This window comes from Peromyscus maniculatus, chromosome 17 (genome assembly GCF_049852395.1).
Source record: "Peromyscus maniculatus bairdii isolate BWxNUB_F1_BW_parent chromosome 17, HU_Pman_BW_mat_3.1, whole genome shotgun sequence".
Taxonomy (NCBI): domain Eukaryota; kingdom Metazoa; phylum Chordata; class Mammalia; order Rodentia; family Cricetidae; genus Peromyscus; species Peromyscus maniculatus.
In genome coordinates, this window is record NC_134868.1 from 19,242,755 (window position 1) to 19,264,730 (window position 21,976).

Sequence of the window (21,976 nt, forward strand, 5' to 3'; positions counted from 1 at the left end):
ACACATCTATGCCTATGTATATGTAATTGTGTGTACATACACACTGTTGAACAGTTGAACACTGTTATTACAGATAAAATTTCAGTTATTAAAGTCATTTGTTTTGTCCTACGTTTTACTGTTATGCCAGATGCCAATTTTTTTTTTCATGTTTCAGTCAGCTATTAAGACGCCGAGTAGTGTCGGTGCCTTTAAAAATTGAACATCTCTCTGAGGAATTGGATGCATGGAGAGCTTGCACACAGTCTGCCAAACAGTGAGTGAATTCAATATAACATTCAAATGCAGAAGGAATTTAGTGTTACAGACAAAAATGTTCGGACGTGCATTTTTTTTTCAATTATTTTCAAACAATTTTAGGAAAATAAATTGTCAATTTGTTTAACATATTCAGTAGTAATTTATTGTGACGCTAATTTCTGCCTTTCTGAAGTCTCTTGTTTTTCTAAGCTTTAATTTAAATTGATTTGTAACAATCTCTAAAGGATAATAAACTAATCAGAGTAATTTCTAATCTACATCTCAGTAATTCTATAATTCTATAAAAAATGAAATGTGAACATTTATTTAAAATGTAGATCATCAGAAGAGTCTCCATGTACACCCCCTTCTGATTCACAACAAACCATTTATGAAACTTTATTAAAGAGACTGAAAGAAGAGCCACTCAAAGGAATTATTGGACCAGATTATGTGACTGGATCAAATCTTCCAAGCCATTCAGACATTCATATCTCTTGTCTTACTGGACTAAAAATTCAGGTACAGACTAATATCAGACATCAACTTTATATTTCCATCATGCATTTTTCATGTTATCCTAAAACAAATATAAACTCAGTAAGTATGGCAGATGTACAAGAAGAAAGAAAAGAAAGAAAATAGTGCTCTTAGTGCTCTGTGATATTACAAGTGGTCTCTTTTCCTTTAAAATAAGCCCAGAGAGATAGATGATCACTGAGCTATCATTAGTGAAGCAATTGCATACATTTAGCAGTATCTTATTTACATATATAGTAACAGGGATGTTTTTAAAATAAATATACTTCATATCTTAAAGGAAAGTAAGTCAGTGAAAAATAGTCAACATGATTTTATCACAGAAGATTGTATTTTACTTTCTAGTCTCCATTTGTGCTGCATAAGTACAATAAAATAAAACTGATAGATGGATATTACTGATACATCAAGTGACCTTGTATTATTTTACTGAACTCACAGCAATTAAAGTTCACTGTGATTCATCACAGAGGATGACTAATTCCCAAAGAGCATTCTTTAACTTATAGTCAAATTAGTGATGAACAATGCTTAGGGCCTCTGAGGGGAACCCAAGGAGATTTTTAGAAGAGAAGTCATTATCTTATAGTAGATGTCCCTGAGAGGTAAACAAAGCCCAGTTCTGCAAAGTGAATGATCGCAGTCTGTCACAGAGTGCTCCGGCTGCCAGTGTCATACACATTTCAATGGACAGGTCCTTGTAGTTCTGATGTAATATTAAAAATATGTTTATTATCATGACATTCCAGGCCAATGAGTGATCCAGACACTCAAATTAAGTGCAATAGCTGCTCATTAGTACAATCCCTGCTTATAGCTTAGCTGGCCAATTGTAAGCCAGACTCTTGAGAACACAAAACAATAATCTCCAAAGCACAGGACACATGACTGTGCACATTGATATCATTCACTTGTGTTTAGAGATTAAAGAAAAATCAGTGAACCCAGTAGCTTAGCAGTGAATCATGAAACTCTGGAAATTTGTCTCAAAATCACTTTCTACTCTCATGGGCCATTTAAATGTTTTGTCCCTTCATCTCTTTCCCTCAATAACCCTTTTCTCCATGCAGGATTGCCAAAACACCAGTAGATACCAACTGAGTTTTTTCTTTACACAGACCCCACATCCACCAAAGGATCTACTTACTAATCATCCCAGTGCACATATAACTGATGTAGAATAAGTAACAACCTTCTAGAGTATTTTTAACTTGAAATTAATGTTTGTTTTATGAATCTCAAGTACTTACTAATGTGAAGCTAACTAATGATTAACTTTTCCAACTCTAAAAATAAATTGCAAACAATAGAACATATCTTTAAATATTATAACCAGAGCTTGATAGATTTATAGCCTAACCAAAAAATTAAAACTGTACTTACCTTGTGATTTTTTTTTATTGTCATTCATTCCTTCTCAGAGCAGAGTAAGACAGATGGGAAGACTTTTCAAAACTCAGGATGTGCTAATATCTGATGGAACTAAACTATAAATAGTCTCTCAAGTCATGTGACCGAATATAGTTTTAAATCACACACATGTATAGCAATATCTTCCTCCTCTTCTGCTGAGAGGGACCCAAGTGTCTGGCTTCAGTCACTTTCCAGGCAAGCTGACATCAGCTACCTACCTAACTCAGTGAAGTATATCCAAGTCTGCTAATTGACTTTCATAAGATATGTTATGGGGCAATTAATAAACTAACAACACTTATTGTCATTGACAGTACCGCTGCATACAAAGAATTAAAATGATAGCATAAAGCTGAAACTTTAAGCCAATGCTCCAATGTATAGTTTCATCTTCTCTCTTCTCAACTCTGTACACAGGGCCCTGTGTATTTCCTGGAAGATGGGAAATCGACTATTTCTTTGAACGATGCTCTGATGTGGGCAAAGGTGAATCCATTCTCACCTTTAGGAACTGGAATACGACTCAATCCATTTTGACTGAAGATTTTTTTCTGCATAATTAGTAGTTTTTGTAAGAAGGAAATTTGGAATATTTATAACCTTCATTTTGGTTGTTCAAGAATAATAGGTTGGGAGGTGGGTTGGTGGTTGGAAAACATGAAGAAATAATATTAAATTTTATTAATTTCAAAAATAAAATATTTCTATAATTCCAAAGGAAATATATGTATCTCATTGATAAATGATATTATTTATATATTTGCAGGGAAGTTTTAATTGAATTATAAAGGACTATATAAACTGCAATGCAGATAGGCTTCAAAAGACATGAAAGTCAATAAAAATGCCTACCTACCCTGAGTCCCAGTAACTGACTCTTTGGGCCATGGAAGCCATTGTAGGCCCCTGTGGCCTGCTTCTTCTACAAGACAGATACTTCTCCCTGATGCTCAGGCAAACCCTTCCTGACAGATATCCACAAGTCCTTTCATATTGGGTATCAACCTTTTCACCACTTCCTCCAACCTCCCTTCTTCCACCCCAGCTTTCTGGTCTTCTGGTCACCTAGGGATGCCCCACCCCTGTACCCAAACTTCCCCACAGGAAGCTTTGTGAACTCCTCCTTCCTTCAATCCATACCAGCTTTGGAGTAGTCATGCTGGGGAAAACTGGTAGATTTTACACATATGCCTCCTAACTACAACAACAAATAAATATCTTCTTACTATGGTAGACTTTCTCAGGGTGGCTGGGAGCTTTCCTTATTATGGGTGAGATTGCAGAAGTGGTATGTTTCCACCACACGAGTATTTTGTTCATATTTGAATTTCCTAGATCTATACTGTCAGATAATGGCCTGGCATTCATCTCTAAAGTCAACTAGCTAGTGTCAAGAGCTGTGGCATCTTCACATTCCCTACAATTCTACATCCTCAGGAAAGGTAAAGAGGGCTAATGTTTATTAAAACTCACTGAAATTGTCTTCTGAACTTGACTTTCCATGAACTCAACCCTTACCTCTCACCCTAACTTGCATTCAGGACAGGTGCCAGCTCCTCCTCCCTCAGCCCATTTGAGTTAATGTACTGCTGTCCTATTCTTCCAGGAAAGTTACCTCCTCTGGAATCAGGCCCACTCTATGACTATTTATCTTCACTTACTCTATTCAGACACCTCAGAGAACACGCTGATTGTATCCTCACTCAGCTGACCCTATCACCCAGACCACCCTACCACAGAACTGGGTTTATTTGACAGCCTGTCATCCACAGGCTCTCCCACATCAGGTCATCCTCACCATCCCAACTTCAGAGAGTCTCGACATGGACCCATCTGTTACAGCTCCAACAGGCCCCTCATCCCTTCTCTGAGATAAGTACTCCTGTCAGATGAGATCACTAAAGCTAAGAATCTCTTGCTTGCCTCCTATGAATGGCAATCTTGGTTGTCAATTTGGACCACATCTGGAATTAACTAAAACACAAGTGGTTGGGTGTACTTGTGAGAGGTTTTTTTAATTAAATTATTTGAAGTGGGAAGACCCATTTTTTGTTTGTTTGTTTGTTTTTGCTCTTTTGAGACAGGATTTCTCTGTGTAGTTTTGGTGCCTGTCCTGGATCTCGCTACATAGGCCAGGCTGGCCTCAAACTCACAGAGATCCGCCTGGCTCTGCCTCCCGCATGCTGGGATTAAAGGCACGTGCCACCACCACCCGGCTGGGAAGACCCATTTTTAACCCCAATTCACAGCCTGTAAGTCTCACAAATCCCCTATCTTATCTATCCTTCCTATCTATCTATCTATCTATCTATCTGTCTGTCTGTCTGTCTGTCTGTCTGTCTGTCTGTCATCTGTCTGTCATCTATCTATCTAATCTATCATCTATACTCATTCTATCAGTTCTGCTCATCTAGAGAATGCCGACAAACCTCCTATCCTTGAGAACATCTAGTATGGGCTCCTTCTCCTCCTTTTGCTGGGAATTTTCTCTGTCCTCCTGATCTCTCAGACTGGGTAAGTGGCATGGAGATTTCAAATACACTCTGCCCAAACTAGACCCTCTGGCAGCTGATGAAGAAGGCACTTGTTTCATTCTCAAGGAAGGAAACTGCTGTTACTCTGAAACAAACTGCTACCAATCTGGGCAGCTCGAAGAGCAGATTAAAACCCTACATGAGCTGGCATGCAGGGGTAACCCCCTGCTACACCCAGGGCCTGATTCCAACACAAGACCCTCACTGTAGTCTCCTGTGGCCTTGTGGCTTGTACCTCTCCTTAGCCTCGCATCTGTATTCTCCTCATAGTAAGGATTGCCTAGTCTCTTCAGACTTTTTTCCTTTTCCAGGAAACAATGAGCTGACCAGATGTTCAGAAAGCCAGATGATTCTCACAGAATTTCCTCAGGTCTCCTATCACCACCTGCCAGCTTGAGGCCCTGCTTGGGACAAGAATTCCAAACCTTCCCTTTTCCAATATTTCTACTCAACTGTAAGTGGCTTACCACCAACAAAGGACTGGAATATCAGGTCTCCAAGACAGGGCCCCCAAAATGGCAGAGCTAATGTCAACATTTTAAGGTGCTGGTCCAGGTCCTACGATGGCCTCGCCTTTCCTAGGAGACTTGCTTTTGCTGAGAAACAGAAACCTGAAGTCTTTTCAAATCCCTAATGGCTGCCTGAGCATTGCTGACTAGAACAGTCACACTTGAACCTTCCTGACCATGGCAGTTGGTACCCGAATGCTTCTGATCACAACTGAAGCATCTCTGGTGTTCCCATGGTTACCCACCTGGGTATTCCAGTGTTGCAGCTTCCCTCCCAGCAGGCCTCTGTAAAACCCAACAAACTTTCCCGGCTGGGAGCTGCTGTTTCTTGTCCATGCAGTTTGGCTGTGCTCATTGGTTTCTTGATGTACCTACTTGTCTACCTTTGCCAACCTATGTAGATCTGTCTGCAAGACCTGGAATTTTAATGCAGTTTCAGAGTACCTTTATACAAGAATGAAACAAAACAATGGTACAAGGAAGGTTGTTTGAGTTCAGAAAAAAAACATGATCAGAAAAAAAAATGTAAATAAATGCCCATAAGCACATACTAAATATTCACAGAGCAGCCTTTTTTCCAGAACTTCCTCAGGACAGACCAGTTAGAACACAATTGCCAGGCATGTATTATAGATTATATTTGGGAAAGCATGAAAGCAAGACAGAAGGCCATACCCAGATTCAGGGCACACCGAGGACAGCACTCAGCACATCCTTTCATCAGGATAGGTCCTATAGCTGTGTTCTGATACCCAACAAGAATAACATGTCTTATAAATTGAATGCAGATGTTTGTTTCAGGAGGCAGGAAATCATGTCCAAGAACAACCAAGGGAAAAAAATGCACCTGAAGCAAAAGGCCTCTGCCTTTTTTTCCTGGGGCCTCTCTCATAGCTCCCCAAAGCATTGTTCATCATGTGATGTTCTTTCAACCATGTTCTGATGACGCTTAGAAGCTAGCTATGTGTGGAATCACATAAAGAAATCTTTTTTAGCTCAATTGCAGCGAAGACACCAATTTAAGTTATTTATTATTGGAATACATCCAAGGCTGGGTCACTATGTTCTCACATTGTGGCAGATGTTAGTGACATTGTTTCTTCGAAGCTGCTTCACATGAGTCCTCTTTTGTTTCGTCCGAAGTTCTAATAGCTTTTGTAACAGACTCACAAGAAGGTTTTCCACTTTGCTTCACTTGAATTTCTCTATGTTGGTTCTCATCATTGCTTGATTTTGCTGGGATATTTAAAGTAACAAAGAATGAATTCATAGTTATGAGATGTCTATAGCCTTATCAGGATCTCTCTAATATAGCAAATCTATTTCAGAATAACAAAAGTCTTAGCACTGGTTATACTTAATAAATTAGTAAACAGAATATTTAAATCATACATTATAAATAATATAATGTAATGCGTTACCTCCTCCAAAATTTATCAGCAATGGCTGAAAATATCCAGGGTTTATTTTGGTGCATATGACATAACTCATGTATTTATAGATATTGCTTCAGAAAGCAGCTGAACAAACAGAGACCTGATTTTGTACTTAGCTTTGGCAAATATGCATGGGTCATAACTCAGTTTATAGAACTCCCATTACTCTGTCATCCATTCTGGGCACCCAGACTCCAGATCATTCAGTTCTAATGTGATGGGCCAGTGGCAACAAAGAAATCTGCCTTTGCTGTCCCTTGAGACACAAGATTTAGGCAAGTGACTATAGAAACTTAAGTGTATAACTTTTTAAATTGTAACTTGCTTTACTGTTGACTGGAATTTTGTATTCCAGAGAACAGCATGTAATTTTAGTGAGATTCTGACCAAACCTAAAGAATAAAGTCCCCCTAACGGGGTTGAGGATTTAGCTCAGTGATAGAGTGCTTGCCTAGCAAGCACAAGGCCCTGGGTTCGGTCCTCAGCTTTCAGTTCATAAAAGCTGACTTGAAGTAATCATTGTATCCTTTTGCCAGAAACACCTGAACTGAAATTACTTTTATATTATAAATTATAAAAATTATAAAATGTGTAAAATAGTTTTTATATATTAAATTACCCAAATCAAGCAAACCATTCCTTCATCCTAGTGCACTTCAAGTAAAAATCTAAGTGACTAGAACAGGACTGAGAGAAGTAAAGAGAAATATGTGTGTCCACATCCCATCCAGAGGGCATTATCCCTCAAATCTGTCGGCCATTTGGAAAAAGAAGAGAATCGCAAATCTTAAAAGGCCACCCAGAGGGTCACTAATAGGAAGCCTGAAGGAAGGCTATGAAGGAGGAAGTGTCTACACAGCAGTCCATTTTTCAAATGGTAAAAGCAAACATTCCTTCTATTTGAAGTCCTTTCTGAAGTAATGAGAGCAGGCTGTTTTCATTTCCTTGTTTCTTTTATGGTTTGCTTTCTGATTTCCTTGTTTAGACACAGCATCTCATTATGCAATGCAAGCTGACCTAAGACTCAGACTCCTGGCCTCAGCTTGACAAGTGATGGACCTAAACACATACAAACACTACCCTGCCTAGTTTGTCATTCAGTTTTCCTAAATACCTGCGTGAGCTTTTAGAGGGTTCCAAATTAAATAACCATAATCAGAAACATCCATTAGCAATTCAATGAAGCATTCAGGACTTTGTTTTGTTTTGTTGCAGTTAACTAGGTGTCAGACTGCCTTGGTTAGGCTTATTGCTGCTGTGATAAAACACCATGACTGGAGCAGCTTGGGGAGAAAAGGGTTTAGTTTTACTCACAGTTCCATAGAGCAGTTCATCATCAAAAATAGTAAGTGCAGGAACTCAAGCAGGGCAGGAACATGGAGGCAGGAGGCCATAGATGAATGCTGCTTACTGGTTTGCTTCCCATGACATGCTCAGCCTGCTTTCCTATAGAACTCGGGACTACCTGTCCATAGATGGCACCACCCACAGTTGGCTGGGCCCTCCCACATTAACCACTAATTAAGAAAATGCCCTTCAGGCTTACCTACAGCCCAGTCTCATGGAGGCACATTCTCAGTTTAGGATCCCTCCTCTCTGATGACTCTAGCTTTTCACAAGTTGATATAAAACTAGCCAGCACACAGACCCTGTTCTAATTTCCTTTTTTTTTTAAATTAATTTATTCATTTGTGTACCACTGAGGGAATGTGGAGATCCAGGATTTTGTATGCTGCCTCTCTTCTGTACACAGAAAGGAAACCATTCTTTGAATCTCCTGTCCCCTCTCACCATTTCCCATCCCTAATCAGATCCAACAGGTATAAGGAAAAAGAAGCAAGGAGAAGAAGATGGAGCAAGACGCCCCTTGTGGTCTTCCCATCAGGACCAGTTCCATACTGTTTCTACTGACAGCCTCACCAAGCTGGAGCCTTTACTACAAATCCCACTTACAGAAAAAGGGTTATGGAAGTTGAAAGACAGGATGCATTCGTAGAATCCAAAGTGAGATTCTGGATTCATTTTTCATAAAAGCATTGTCAGTCATAACTGCTGGATTCTAGCATACTAAATGTTGTACACCTCAGGTGGATGATGAGTCAAGGGGGTTTGATGGGCAGCTTCCTGTGTGAGTATTACAGTCTACAGTCTGAGCTCTGAAGAACACTTGTTCAATGAGGCCATTTAACAGAGCAAAAGTAAATAACAGTAATTTATGATTTTTTTTAAAAGAGGATTGAAACCCATTTTAAAAAATAATTAAAATATGTATTAGTATATTAAAGGCCCCCAGAGATCATAATTCTTTTGAAATGGCCCTGCTGAGACTGCTCTTTCATATCTGATGGAAACAAGAAATACCCCCCAACACCTATTAAAATTTACCATGCAAAGCAACATGTTCCAACATGAACAAATATGTTCTATAAAGGACTTGATAATATTTTAGAATTATCAAATAAAATACAGAGTACCTAGTAAATAAGATAAGCATCATCTTTCAAGTGAAAATGTATACTAAGCAAACATGTTATTTGTTGTAGCCAGCTATGGCAGTAAATGTCTATAACCCCAACATTCAGAAGGCTGAGGCAGGAGGATTGCCTGGGCTCTAAAACATGATGGTATCTCAAAATGAAAGCAAATTTAAAAAGAATTTTAGAATTTAAATTTTTTTTAAAAGAACCTTGGTTCTTATTAGCTAAATCTGGCAACTCAAAGTTTGTGAGCCATACAATTTCTTGGGCAACTACTGACGCCTGCTACTGTAAAATAAAAAGACTCACGACCAGGCAGAAAACAAGCTGGGTGGGTATTTCCTGTGTAGTTTATTAACAGAAAACCTTGAATTCCATTACATGTTTTTGCGTCTGGAAATACTGTTCTGATTTTTCCAGCCATCAGAAATTTAAAAAGAAAAAGGGGGAAAAAAAAAAAGCTTTCTTAACTGATAAGCTGCACAACAGCTGACCGGGCCACCTGCGTTCTCGTGGACTGCGGTTTGCTGTGACTCAAGGGCTTCCTGTGTTGATGTGGTTTAAATAGTGTCCTCTTGTCATTCTGTTTCTGGGAAATCCAGCCCATCCCCCCAGCTATGGAGGGATTGGCTTTTGAGCTCTGAGTGAAGCTTCTCTTATTTCCAGCAGCTGCTCTTGAGGATGTGAACTCAGATGGTTTGTATAGTGTGGTTTGGCAGAGAAGACCTTTGGCTACCTCACTCTGCTTGTCAAGATGCAGAACATCACTAAGTTAATACCTGGTTTCAGAGTGAAGTTCAGACCGACATTTTACCTTATTCCAAAACTCTACAGGAACAATTTTTAAAAATCCAGTTACCAGACAAAAACTTAAAACTGAAACTTACATAAAGAAGACATAACTCTTTCTTTTGAAATCTTTGACTTATATCTGCGCCCACATCCATGCACAGGAAGATGGTCAATTGTAATTTCTCCCACTGTTGGTTTGATGTTGAACCACCCTATAGGATATAAACACCAAAGTTGTTTTTTAAATTCACACTGGAATTATTGAAAGAAGTCATTGGGTTTTAATAATTAAGGACATTATTGTTTTTATCATATTGTATAACTCTCCTCCCCATTGGTCATTTTTGATAAACAAAGTAGTCACTGTATTTTAAAATATCACTTTAAAGGTCGTGTCTTTATGCTCCTGTATTTTTTTTTTACTTTGTGGCATGTATTTGTTTCAGTGTATGTGTGAATGGGGGAGGCAGGAGCATGAGTGTCACAGCTTAAGAGTACCATGTGGGTTGCGGGGATCAAACACAGGTCACCAGGCTTCCTTTTCCCACGGAGACTTGTAGGTGGTCCTTTCAGTTTTTACTATGGTTTTATTCAAGATCTTATATAAAAACATAGATCATAAATTGAATTCATGCCAATGAATTGGTGTTTGGAATGAACACACCTTGAGGTATCATTACACAGCTCAAGAGAAATCATGTAATGCGAGTACCCCAAGCCTTCCACTGTGGCCCAGAGTACCCTACAAGGTGACTGACAACTGTCACTGTGAGTTAGTTTTGTCTATTTCTGTAGTTCATGTAAATAAATCATACAGCATCTGTTTTGTTCTGCAAACAAGTAGTTACTTTAGTGACAACACTGTTTTCACATTTCTCAAATTTCCTTTAAGCTAGTCCCATTTTTGACCATTTTCTCTTCACAGTTCAAGGCCCTTTCCATCCTTGTAGCTTATCTTACATCATGGTTATTTGCTCATCACCCATGCTTTCTGAGGGCAAAAGAAACACCCATCAGCACCAGTCCCTTAACTCTTAACATCTCTATTCACTGCTTTGGGAATACATTTAAAAAAGAAAAACTTTCATAATCCAGTGTACCAAGATGAGCCCAGGGAAATGGCTCAGTAGGTTAAAAAGTAATTGTGGAAGGAGAGAGCTGATTCCATAAAGTTGTCCTATGACCACATGTGCTGTGGTATGCATGCACACACACTCACACAAAAATAAATAAATAAATAAATAAATAAATAAATAAATAAATAAATAAATAAATAAATAATAAAAGAAATTGAAAAGTATGAATCACCATAGGAGACTGAGTATTATTTAAAGAATAAAAAAAATGTGCTCGTGGCTATATGAAGCTATGTCCAAAGAAAACAATATACAGGAGTAAAGATGGACTTTTAAATGAGATGAAACATTCATTAATATCTGATTGGTTGCTTTAAAAGCAACCTGGTTGGGGTGTGGAGTCTCATGTCTAAAATCAGTGTACCTGGAAGCTGAGGCAGGAGGATCATGGTTTTCAGACCAGGTTGGGCTGCAGAGTGAGTTCTAAGATAGCCTAAGTGACACCTTCCAAAAGGTAAAAGAAAATCAGTAGCAGCAGCAGCAGCAGCAGTAACAACAACAAAACCTAACTAGGCAAAGTGAAATGCTAGACAAAAGGTTTTCAGTGACGTGTGGAGGTAGCAGACCCTCACCTCGATATTCCCGTTTTTTTATAGCTCAAGGAAGATGGTGCACATCTTTTAGACCACAATAAAGTACATGTTCCTATTTCCAGTGTAGCATTAAAGAATTGCAATTTGAGGTTTTCAAAAACCGATAACAATGGATGTTTTTTTAAAGAATTCAGACCAAAAGATAAGTAAAAGAGAGAAGCTACAGAAACAAGATAGATGAAAAGCTTAAACAGTTAGGATAGATCTGAATACAGACATGACTGTAGGCAACACTGATGACCTAACAGTGGAAGCTGATATAAAATAAATCAGCTAGGTCCACTCAATAGACCACTTCAGAGCAGAATAAGATTGGCGGCTTCGTGAGCTATCAACACTTACTTATAAAACAATAGTTGGTGAGGTGAGTAAGAAGAAGAGTGCTTGGAGGAACAGATACACAGGAGGTGGAATGTGAACACGGGCCTTGAAGTTAGGGAAAGAAGAATAAACCATTCCAAGGTAGTGCTAAAATAAGCCACTCCTCAGAGAAAACACAGATGCAGTAAGATCTTAAAAGCAAAAGGCTCCACTTAATCACCAAATAAAAGTGATCACATTGACAATGCACTGGAAACACCGAATTACCTATAAAGTTTTATTCTTCCTTTCTACCATAACACAATACCATACATTTTTAAGATTATACTAGCCATTTTAATCTCAGTTTGGATGTCTGGGTCCTCCATGTGGAGTCTTCCAACTATGATCTTAAGTATCAGCTGGGCTGTGTTCTTTCCTGGAAGTTCGGGGGGGGGGGGGGGGGGATGACTTCCCCTGCCCGTGCATGCTCATTTAGGCATAGAGTCTGTCTTTGCATTTGTGGGTCTGAGTTATTTTTCTTTCCTAACCATCAACCAAACATGATTGTTTGTCCTTGTTGTTTTGTTTTGTTTGTTTTGACCTAGAAGCTGGGCCACAAAGTTTCTTGTGTTTTCTATGTCCCCCAGTCAGCAACCTCTCTTCTGCTGCTACATCTTTCTACTTTCAGTTGGAGAAAGATCTTTGCCCAGGACCCACCTGATTTTGAACTCCAAGCTTTGGTTCTATCTACAAAAGACTCTCTGCACTGTCATGTAATAAGTATACTTCTCAAATGTTAAGGTGCAGGCAATGTGAAGACTTTTTCTGCACACTACACAGCTCCATAAAATCAACAGAAGTTAGATGTATAGATATGGGTTTTGATGGGTTTTGTTTGTGTCTCTCGGTATGTGTTTCTCCTTCTCTTAGTTTCTTTCTTTTTTGTTTCTTTGTCCTTTTTATTTGCCTGTTTTCATAAGAGAGAGAGAGAGAAAGAAGGTGTGGAGTTGGAAGGGTGGAGAGGATCCGGGAAGAGATGAAAAGAAAACCATAATCAGAATATGGTGTAGGAAAATAACAATAAAGTCGGAGGGACTGGAAAGAGCTGGCAGAGAGGACACTGTAATCAGAATACATTGTATAAAAAAAAAATCTATTTTCAATAACATAAAAAAGACAAAGACTTTCTCTGAAAAACAACAAAAGCAATAAAAAAATAAAATGAAAGAAACTCACTTTTTAGAAAAGGAAAGGAAAGAAGAGAAAAGAAAAGAAGTATTGTAGGACACGGAGATATAGCCAGGCTTGGTGGTACAGGCCTTTAATGCCAGCACTCAGGAGGCAGAAGCAGGCAGATTTCTGTGAGTTCAAGGCCAACCTGATCTAAAAAGTGAGTGCCAGGACAGCCAGAGTTGTTACTTGTTACACAGAGAAACCCTGTTGGGAAAAACAAAAACAAACAAACAAACAACACATGGAGATATAACTAAATGGTAGAGAACTTGCCTAGCATGCATGAGGCCCTTGATTCAATCACTAGTACAACACATGCAGAACATGCAAACACAAGTGTGTGTATATGTGTGTGGCTAAAACTGAGAATAACATGATGGTATATATGGCTTAACTTTATTTTAATCTAGGAAATTAATTTAATCTAGGAAATTTAATCTATCAACTCAAGCAGGAAGACAGTGGTTTCCCTGGGAGGAGAATGTGGTGAGTTCAATCAAGAAGGGTCCACCCAGAGAAGAGAAGGTGTTGGTACTATTCTATTTCTTAAACTGCATAAAGATGGACAACTGTTTACTGTGGTAATGTATTGTGTCCTCCAAAATATTGTGCACCCTAATAAAGTTTATCTGAAGATCAGAGGAAAAAGCCAGCCACTAAATTAAACATAGAAGTCAGGCAATGGTAGCTCATGCCTTTAATCCTATCACCTGAGAGGCAGGGATCCATCTGGATCTCTGTGAGTCTAAGGCCATACTGGGAACAGAGCCAGGCATGGTGGCACATGCATTAAATTCCAACTCTAGTTAACCATAAAGGTCTGGAGGTCTGTACAGAGAGGAAGTGAGATGCAGAATACAAAGGCATATAGGTGTGGGTATACAGGCTTTGGCTGAGGGTCTCCAAATGGTGAGAAAAACGTGGCTGGCTTCTTTCTGTTTTTCTGATCTCTCGGTTTTAATCACAATATCTGGCTCTGGGTTTTTATTAGTAAGACTGTCTAGTAATTTGTCTTATAGTTTGCCATGGTTAGCAGCTTCTTAAATTGTTCATATAATTTATATATATATATATATATATATATATATATATATAAAATACATGGGTGTGCGATACATTTTGCAACAAAATTATAATGTTTACATGTAATGTTTAAAACATACATATTTTAAGTATAAAATCCTGCAAAGGTATGTTATTTCGTTGCTCACAAATAAATGAGTAGAACCAGAGATAACAGATCAAGGAAGAGAAACAGTATAGGAGTTTGAGAAATGAACACAGTAAGGGAAGACAAAAGGCCAAGCAGCATTCATGTGGGGGCTATCCACACAGCCCAAGTGTGGAGAAGAATTCAAGCTGCAGCCTTCCACCTTCCAGAGACTGGAGAGAACGTGGCTCTTTCCTTCAGTAAATGTAGTCAAAGGGAAGAAACATCCTAACGACACACAGATGTCCTGAACAGTTGGTTTGCTACAGAAACAATCGGTTTTCTATGTGTGAAATCCAGGAGGCAGTTGATAAGATACAGACATGAGAAAGATAAAAACAGAGGCAAAAAAAAAAATGGAGAAAATGGTAGAAATGGAATACCACTTTCACTTTCTCTGCCACCTGCCTGGGACAACTGATGGGCAGGACGGCAAGAGTTTAAGATGACTTAACAATCGTTTTGGTGAGCCTTTGGGAAGCTGCCCTTCCACCCACATACCAACAACTATACTAGAGAAAGAGTATCTCCTACCATATTCTCCCCCATGGCATCAAGAATGAATCATGATAATCTTAAGCTCTTCCCAACACCTAGAGGACCACTTGAGGCCAATGTTCCTACTCTCTTGAAGTGTGGGTGATATGTGAACTTATTTCCCACAAACATTTGATTTGTAGGCTGATAAACATTTTTCTAAAAATGGGAGTCTATTCCCTATGTAACTTGTGGCTTCCACAGAAAGAAACAGATTGAGAAAGAATCCACTCCAGTGAGAATCACTCATTCTACCACACCCTTTTCTCCCATCTGAGCTCAAGACCAAAACTACTTATTTCAGAAGAACTCACCTGTCGGCGGGGAAAGCTTACCTGGGTTCAGTTTTCTACTCAATTTTCTTTGCAACATTTGTAAAAGGAAGAGGAATTCTATCTTGAGTTCATTGCTGAGCATATTGGGATTGCTTAGTAATTCCGATAACCTAATGTTATCTTTAATAGACTTTGAAAGGGTAGACCTGGGAACGAGCGGCAAACGCATTTGGTAACTATAGTCTGTGAAATTGGGGTAGTCTTCCTGGATGCTTCTAATTCTGGAAATAACAAACAAGAGTATTGTTGGCAAAACATGTCTTATTCATGAGCCTTACACCATCCCAAGTTTACGTTAAATTATACAGTTAGAAAATTTCAAACTACTTACTCGCGATGTGTGAGTAAAGTGTAAACCTCTTGAATCAGGATTTCCGGCACCCCAGGTTTACAGTGAATTGTTCCATGGATTAGTTCTTTAGGTAGTTTTAAATTTCTTTTTGCTAGAAACTTTAATAATAGAAAATACTTAGTCATTGAAAGTTCTAGAAAATAACCAAATTCTACGAATTTACTTTAATCAGCCCTCTTCTCTTTTGAACTAAAATTTTTGTTAATTATCAACGTTTGCTATTGTTTGCAAGGAAGCCACTGTTATGTACCACACTAACTGATATATGCTGAATTTCATAGGTTATTTATAATTTTGTAATGTAAACAATTGGAGCTCGACAAACTTCAGTTATATCCGAGACTTGACATACTCTCTCCTGTTTCTCTCTCACACACAGATACCAATAATTTAAAAGGTGCACTTTCTAAAACAAACTCCGCAGTAAACTGTTGTGAATTTATTCTTTTACCTTCTCTATCTGTGCCCAGTTATCCAGCTTGACTTTTAAGGAGGTTCCATTTTCAAAGGATGATAACCTAAGGTGCCAGGGATAATATATACAGAATATCTCTGCAACTAGGTAGCCATTTGAAAAATCCCTGATGCATAACAATAAGGAAATGAAGAAAAAAAAAGTATCGTTAATATAATTTATGTAATTGTGTGATTAATCGCTAATACTTCGTAATGACAAAATGTCTGGAAACACTTGTGTTGGTTCATTTTTCTAAGAAGGACTCTTAATGGGAAAGCAGTGTGTTAAAATTATTCTCTAAGGCTTTGGTGTTCCTTTAATGAATCCAAATGATTAGCTTTAACAATATTGCCAAGTGATTCAAATGGCCACTGAAAGTTTCACAGACGCTTGTTCGAAAAGTCCACTACTGAAACTTGTAATTTAGTCTTCCTGCAAAAGATCCATGGTCTTCATTTTTATGGAATTTTGTTCACATTCCATAGCAACGGCCAGGGACATTCAGCGTGTTTCCGGTAAACCGCAGCTTTTTAACTCTAGGTAACACTCGAACTTACCTCCTTTCTAAACGAGGGTAAACTAATTCTTATTACTATTAATACAGAGAACCCTTGGCTTTTGTAGTTATCAAAGCACTCTGTGTTAGCCTAAGTCTACAATGTAATGATCAGTTGAATAAAGTCGATGCAAAAAAAAAAAAAAAAAAAAGTTTCAAGTTTTTCTGGAGCTTCCTGTTTTGATATGTAATGTCTTGTAGGGTGAATGGGCAAGCGGGGAGGGCAATTCCAGGACAATAGAGCCTGAGCTGAAGCCCTGCAGGTGGCGGAGGGGAGAGGGGGTGAGACTTGGGGCCCCTCACTGGGGCCTGGCTTGCTTCTGCACCTGGTGATGTTCCTAGGGAAAAAGCTGAGATCCAGCTCCTGGAGCCAGCGCAGGACGGTACGTGACAGGCGGGAGCTCCTCGGGGGATGCGGATACATCATACATTTCTTAGGCTTCTTTTGGACGGAAACAGCTGACGGTAAAGGTGAGGATGACTTGGATGGGGCTGCCGCCGGCTGTGATGAACACTCATCTGCCTGACCGGCGGCAGCCATGGCGCTTTCTGGGTTTCTATGGCAACAGACAAGCTCTACGCGAGTGGGGGTGGGACGCATAGGGTCCAGGGGCCGGGCTTCGGTCTCTGCATCAGTTGCCCTAGACCTCCTGAAGCATTTTGCAGAAGTTTGGAAAGTGAAGTGGTTTGTTGAAGATGGGAATCTTTGGACCCGTCGGACCATAACAGTCTGAGGAAATTAAACCTTAGACAGAGCTTCAAGTGTAAGTTGTTGGTTCCACTTGCAATATGTTGAGAAATCTTTCATTTTATCTGGGTTCACAAATTTTGGATGTATTATGGTCTATCAGCAGTGGCCAATGGTCAATAAAGCATCTTGAAGAGAGATGTGAGAAAGCTCTAGAATGCAGCGAAAGTTGTTGTTTTTTTTGGGGGGGCGGGGGTTGGTTTGGAATGGGGGATAGAACCGGAAGCTAAAGGAATTTTGTTTCAAAAAGAAAAATAACTTTAAAATTTATCATACCTAACCAGGCGGTGGTGGCGCATGCCTTCAATCCCAGCACTCAGGAGGCAGAGGCAGGAGGATCTCTGTGAGTTCGAGGCCAGCCTGGGCTACAAAGTGAGTTCCAGGAAAGGTGCAAAGGACCTGAGTTCAGTTCCCAGCACCATGCCAGGCACCTCACAGCCACTATAACTCCAGCTCTAGGAAAATCAGCCACCTCTGGCCTCTACAGAGAGCCTGTACTCACATGAATGAGTCAACACACAGACATATACACATAACTAAAATAATACTTTTAAGACATAAGCTTTAAAGAACTAGTTCTACTTCTAATTAGCTGTGTGACTCTGGGCAAGTTATTTAATTAATCTTATTTGTAAAATATGGGAATATGGTATAAAACTTAGGAGGTTTGTGAGGATTAGATAAAGTAATCAAATATGTGGTTCTTAGAGCAATAGAGGTAATAGGTAGTACTTTGTCCTCGGTGTATATTTTCATTTTTATTACTCTGGAAATATGTTTCATAATAGAAGAAATGATTAATTGTGCAAAGGGATAAAGAAATGTTTTTTTTAGAAATGTTTTTATAATGAAAATAGAACCCCGGGGCCTGGTGAGATGACTCAGAGGTTAAGAGCACTGGCTACTCTTCCAGAGGACCTGAGTTCAATTCCCAGAAACCACATGATGGCTCACAACCATCTGTAACGTCATAAAGTCGATAGAGCACTCATATACATAAAAGAACAAATAAATATTTAAGCAAGCAATCATATCCTTGGTAGGGTTAAACCCCCAGTAAAATTGCCATATTGCACATGTCTTAGTGAAGTTTGAATGTTAAATAAATTGTTTATTCACTTTAAAAAAAAATAGAATCCCATCACTTCCCCCTTTTCTCACTCCAGCCCCTCCCAGCTATCCCCCCTTGAACCGCTCCCATACCTGTACTCTCAAGTTGATATCTTTTTTCAAATTATTATTACATACACACAGTGATATGTATGTGTATGCACAAATCTATATATATGAAGTAAAGATTTCCCCTACTGGTAGCTCACCTACCTCTTACTAAGGCAGCTAAGGAACTAACTTCCTCTTGTTCATTGGGTTAAGTTAATGTAAGGTAAATTTGGGGAATACACACACACACACACACACACACACACACACACACACACACACACACATACACACTGCTGAGTCTGTTTTTCTTGGTGGTGTATCTATGATTTCAAAACTGGCCACTCTGCATTGGAAAGCCAATGAGGGGGCTCATCCCTAGGGGAAGCTAACTCTGCTTCTCTCAGCAGTCAGGAGTTTCTTGTAGTTCTAGGTGTAGGACCCCATGAAATTTTCACCCTTCCATGTTAACATATCCATGGATATTTCCTCAGGAAATGAATCACCCATTAGGCTTATAGAAAGTGTTTACGCATAAAGACTAACCCAAGATTTGGTTGCTAAGACTTACAGAGGTAAATTAGCCATCCACTGGGGTTTAATTCTGGAGTCTTACTTTGAAGTTAGAATTTTATTTCTGTAATATGTCAGTTCTTAAGTACATGCATCTCTGTTACCACATACTCTCTATGCTTCTGAGCTGGGATTCTGGAGTATGACTTCTTTTTTTCTAAATATTTGGTAAACTCTGCCAATAAAGGAGTCTGAAGAACCCGGGGGACTAGAGGAAGAATGGCAGGATTTGCTGTTTTCCATTTGCTTGCTATTCATTTTCACGTTACCATAGCAACAAAACCTCACCTGGCACTGGCAATTGCTTCTAGCACCCAATCGAATTTTTCTTCCTTTGTTTTCTTTTTCTTTTTTCATTGTTGCCTGGCTTTATCATACTCTTATAGGGATTTTAGCACCCACCCACCAGTTGTCCTCCTTAGAAGTATGAAACCCAGATTTTGTCCTGGGATGGTCCCCAGGAGCTTTTGAAATGCAGCACTAGCTGTGGACACCTTCTGCTCAGAATTCTGATTTTATAGAGCTTTGCTTCCAAGCCCCAGTTGCTTATGACCTCAAAATCTGCAATGAGGTTGATAATTGCTGTCAGAAGCATCAATAGCAATAGTAATTTGATGTTCCTATTTCAGTTGCTCAGTTTTTAAGCATCTATTTAACATGTTCCTTACATTAAGTTCCCAGGGATTGGTACACAGAGCAACTTCTCTTTTCGGACATGATGCTGACTGATAACTGAAGAAAAGATTTCTCTTACTGCTAGCTCACTTACCTCTTACTAAGGCATCTAAGGAACTAGCTGCTTCTTGTTCATTGGGTTAAGTTAGAGTAGTATCATAAATGCAAAGAATAGTGTAACTGTCTGTGAGATGTTAAGACTCCACAGATCTCTGCTGATCTTAGAGGCAGAGAGCAAAAATCTCCATGCTCTCACTTCAATTTGGCCAAGAAATGGGGTATAATTACTGAACCCCTTCCAAGATCTAATATTGGAAAAGAGTTTTATTTTGAGTCATTGAGAATAGTTTGCTTGCCCATCACATTAAAGTTTAGAGACATTGCCGTCAAGCATTGGAAAAGGTGTGAGGGTTTTGTTTCTGTTTAGGGAGTTTCTGTCTGCCTTCTATTTTCTGTAGAGACAACCTGAAGAGTCACCCTATCTGTTTCATGGATCTTCTGGAAGACTCCTGACTCTGGGAGTAAAGTTAAAGAACTTTATATATCGCAGCACAGGAAGCAGTAAGAACTCTGATTTCAGGCCACACTGCTCTTTACCTTCACGCCTCATAGGATAAATAAAATGGTGCAAACAGAATGTTTGGACATAAAGCAGGCACATCCTAGCCAGGGATTCCTGACTCTGGGAAACCCCGGTCTTACATAATGATCTACCAGAACACCCACTGAATATTTGCTCTGGACTAGAGAGAGTCATAACCAAGTGAGCTTGTGCTGTGCTTGTGGACATAATTTTTTTCACTTGTCTTCTAATGATGCTGACTGTATAAACATTGTCAGAAGTATTATCTGGAACACAGCATTTGCAGAATGCACAGACACACGACAACAGATGTGTATAGCAAAGGGCAATGCCAATTGCATTTCCGTTCTCTCCTCTTCACCATCCAGAGGCTGCAGCACTAAGCCATCTGTTTTAAGGCTCCCGTTCCTTAGGAATCTCATCCTACTGCTATTTTATAATGTCACGAGGCTCGATTTTCAGAAATGGTTTTACTGAATTGTTCGGTCCATTTTTAAAGTAACTAGAATGGAGAAGAAACTTTTAAACAGTTATACCAACTCCTGCAATTATTTTCATTTGAAAGATATAGGCCATGAAAATGAAAAAATTGAACAATGGATTGGAAAAATTGTTCATATTTAAATAATCAGAACTCCAAGCTTAAGAATATATCTACTTGCCATATTGCAAATTAAATATTTTCAATATTAGAATAAACTTCTTAAAAGTGATTATAAGATTTAATCATTCACTTAAATGTCTCAATCCCTCAAATGATAGTATTAGTTTGAATAATTTTGAAGCTAATAAATCTAGAAACTCTTTGTTGTTCATATACTCATAGTATGATCTACTCTCCCATAACTCTGCTAGATGTATACCAGGAACATCATCTACAATAATATGCTGAAAATACGTTCCTGCCATCATCTGCACAGATGAAATGGTGGATAATGTTGCCTAATGGCAAGTCAGTCACCATGTCATGATTTGGGAGCAAGCTGGCAGCCCAAGAGAAAGCCTGGTACATGCAGACGAATTTCTAAGCAGCCTCATTAAATAAAAAACACGGAGCCAAATATAAGGGTGAAAGCCTTAGAGATCAGGGAAATAGGAATAGCCACCAGCTTTGTAGCTTCCAAAGTACTACGACTTCCTGTCTACCCAGGCTTTTATTGTCTTGCTGTTCTGCCCTCTCATTGGCTCTCTTAGCCCAGCTACCTCACTTCTGTGTCACTGCCTGTCTGTACAGACCTCCAGGTCTTTATGGTTGGTACTGGGATTAAAGGCATGTGTCACCACACTTGGCTCTGTTCCCTAGTGCGGCTTTGAACACACAGAGACCCTGCCTGCCAAGTGATTGGATTAAGGGCATAGGCTACCACTGCCTGACTTTTGTGTACTGAAAACGGCTTGCTGTTTCCTCTGATCTCCAGGCAGACTTTATTTATTAACATACAAATAAAATATCACCACATTTCAGCACAAATAAAATATCACCACAGGTACAGGGGAGCATGACCCAGAATGACCACATGTAGTTGTTTGAGTAAGACTCCCATGGGTTCGTGCATTTGAATACTGGGTTGCCAGTTGGTGGC

General features: G+C 39.2%; 2 protein-coding genes across 6 annotated transcripts in view; one reads left to right on the forward strand and one right to left on the reverse strand.

Annotated features, from left to right (window-relative positions):
- The window catches only part of Wdr17 (WD repeat domain 17), an 89,078-nt gene extending 86,155 nt beyond the window's left edge, over positions 1–2,923 (forward strand). For all 5 annotated transcript variants that reach the window (XM_006970915.4, XM_015998418.3, XM_015998424.3 and 2 more), the window contains 3 exons: positions 158–256; positions 579–762; positions 2,611–2,923. In XM_006970915.4, coding sequence (XP_006970977.2) covers positions 158–256; positions 579–762; positions 2,611–2,730 — 403 coding nt within the window. In that variant the 3' untranslated portion in view covers positions 2,731–2,923. The remainder of the gene's footprint in view (positions 1–157; positions 257–578; positions 763–2,610) is intronic.
- A 3,313-nt stretch (positions 2,924–6,236) lies between these two features.
- Spata4 (spermatogenesis associated 4) lies at positions 6,237–17,214 on the reverse strand. Its single transcript, XM_006970913.4, has 6 exons — positions 16,980–17,214; positions 16,092–16,221; positions 15,620–15,738; positions 15,289–15,509; positions 10,037–10,153; positions 6,237–6,472 (listed from the first exon to the last, which is right to left on the reverse strand). The coding sequence occupies exons 1-6, from the start codon at positions 17,192–17,194 to the stop codon at positions 6,321–6,323; spliced, it is 954 nt and encodes a 317-aa protein (XP_006970975.3). The 5' UTR covers positions 17,195–17,214; the 3' UTR covers positions 6,237–6,320.
- Between the last annotated feature and the right edge of the window lie 4,762 nt (positions 17,215–21,976).